This window comes from Phaethon lepturus, unplaced genomic scaffold (assembly GCF_000687285.1).
Source record: "Phaethon lepturus isolate BGI_N335 unplaced genomic scaffold, ASM68728v1 scaffold2182, whole genome shotgun sequence".
NCBI classification, from domain to species: Eukaryota; Metazoa; Chordata; class Aves; order Phaethontiformes; family Phaethontidae; genus Phaethon; species Phaethon lepturus.
In genome coordinates, this window is record NW_010523863.1 from 1,242 (window position 1) to 2,545 (window position 1,304).

The 1,304-nt window shown below is 34.5% G+C and overlaps 1 protein-coding gene across 1 annotated transcript in view; it reads left to right on the forward strand.

Annotated features, from left to right (window-relative positions):
* Positions 1-325: 325 nt before the first annotated feature.
* The window catches only part of NAPG (N-ethylmaleimide-sensitive factor attachment protein, gamma), a gene marked incomplete at its 5' end in the record, with an annotated part of 8,855 nt that continues 7,876 nt past the window's right edge, over positions 326-1,304 (forward strand). Inside the window, 2 exon segments of the mRNA XM_010282228.1 lie at positions 326-362; positions 364-457. Coding sequence (XP_010280530.1) covers positions 326-362; positions 364-457 — 131 coding nt within the window.

Sequence of the window (1,304 nt, forward strand, 5' to 3'; positions counted from 1 at the left end):
GGAACACTGGAAGCTTCATGATGTGTAACAAAAAATATTGTCAGGTGTTGTGGTATTAGAAATCTTGAGATATCATGTTGGTGTAGGTGGAAGTATTTTTCTTCTGTTGACCTCTTACTGTTGAGGAGCTGGACTTGTGACAGCTTTCTGGGGACAGTAGAAGCATGTTAGGACGAGACATGTAACTACGGGAGATCATTGCAGTGCTTTATGCAGTTCCTAACAGCGCTGGCATTTATTTTTACAATTGTGATGCCACCATAGTATTGACATATAGGTAATTGCTCCTTTTCAGAGATGACTGAAGTTTTAAATATATCTGAAGTGCTTTGAAAATAAAACGTAAAATCTTTACTAATTGTTAATAGGCCTTTCTTCTTGCATTTTAGTTTGAAAACTGGATTCTTAAAGTGGAAACCAGATTATGATAGTGCAGCTACTGAATATGGGAAGGCAGGTATGTATGTCTGTAAACAGGGCCATATACTTTATGGTTTCAAAGTATTCTTTAAGCTTAATCCCTGGTAATATTTTGCCTATTTTCAGTACAGTGATCTGTAAGTAAAATTGTTGTGAAGGCAAAGTAAGATGAAACAACAAAAAAAAAAATCTCAGTAGCACTGTAAAATAAATTTCAGATTGTACTTGGAGATCTGTAACAGTTGTGAAAACAGTTTTTTTCAAGCTTACACCTTCTACTTTTTATATTACTATGTATGATAAAAACAAAGCTTTCCCTCTTTCACTTGTCCACCCCCAAATCCTATGACTTCACCTACAAAACAACAAATACTCAAGCTGCTTTTAAAACTTTGCTTTTTCATCATCTTACAAAGTATGTCCTGACAAAGACTGTCTCAGTAAGCTAGAGAAATGCTGCCAGGTTTTTTTAGGCATAGTAAGATCTCTTTCCTCCCTTTTTTTCCACAGCAAATGTCACACTGAATATAAAATTCCTACTATTTGATTCCTTTTTGCTCTTAAACAATTTTCTTCTTTTTGATAATAGCAATTTATCGTGGGGGTTTTTTTGGCTTTTTACTCTAGGCATTCCTTCTCATTCATTTAAGCCTGAATTAAAAAATACAAACTTGGAAGAGCAACTGGCGCATCTATAAATTGAAATTTATTTCAAATCCTACTTTAATATCGTGTCTGTCTAATGGAGATAGAAATACGTATTTGTGCCCTGAAGTGGTTATGTTGAGGAAGTTGTAGGTATGCTTTGTTGATGGTACACTTCTGTTCCTGCCATTTTGTATAATCTCTAATGATTAAAACTGTATACATGTGCATTTCTGCAG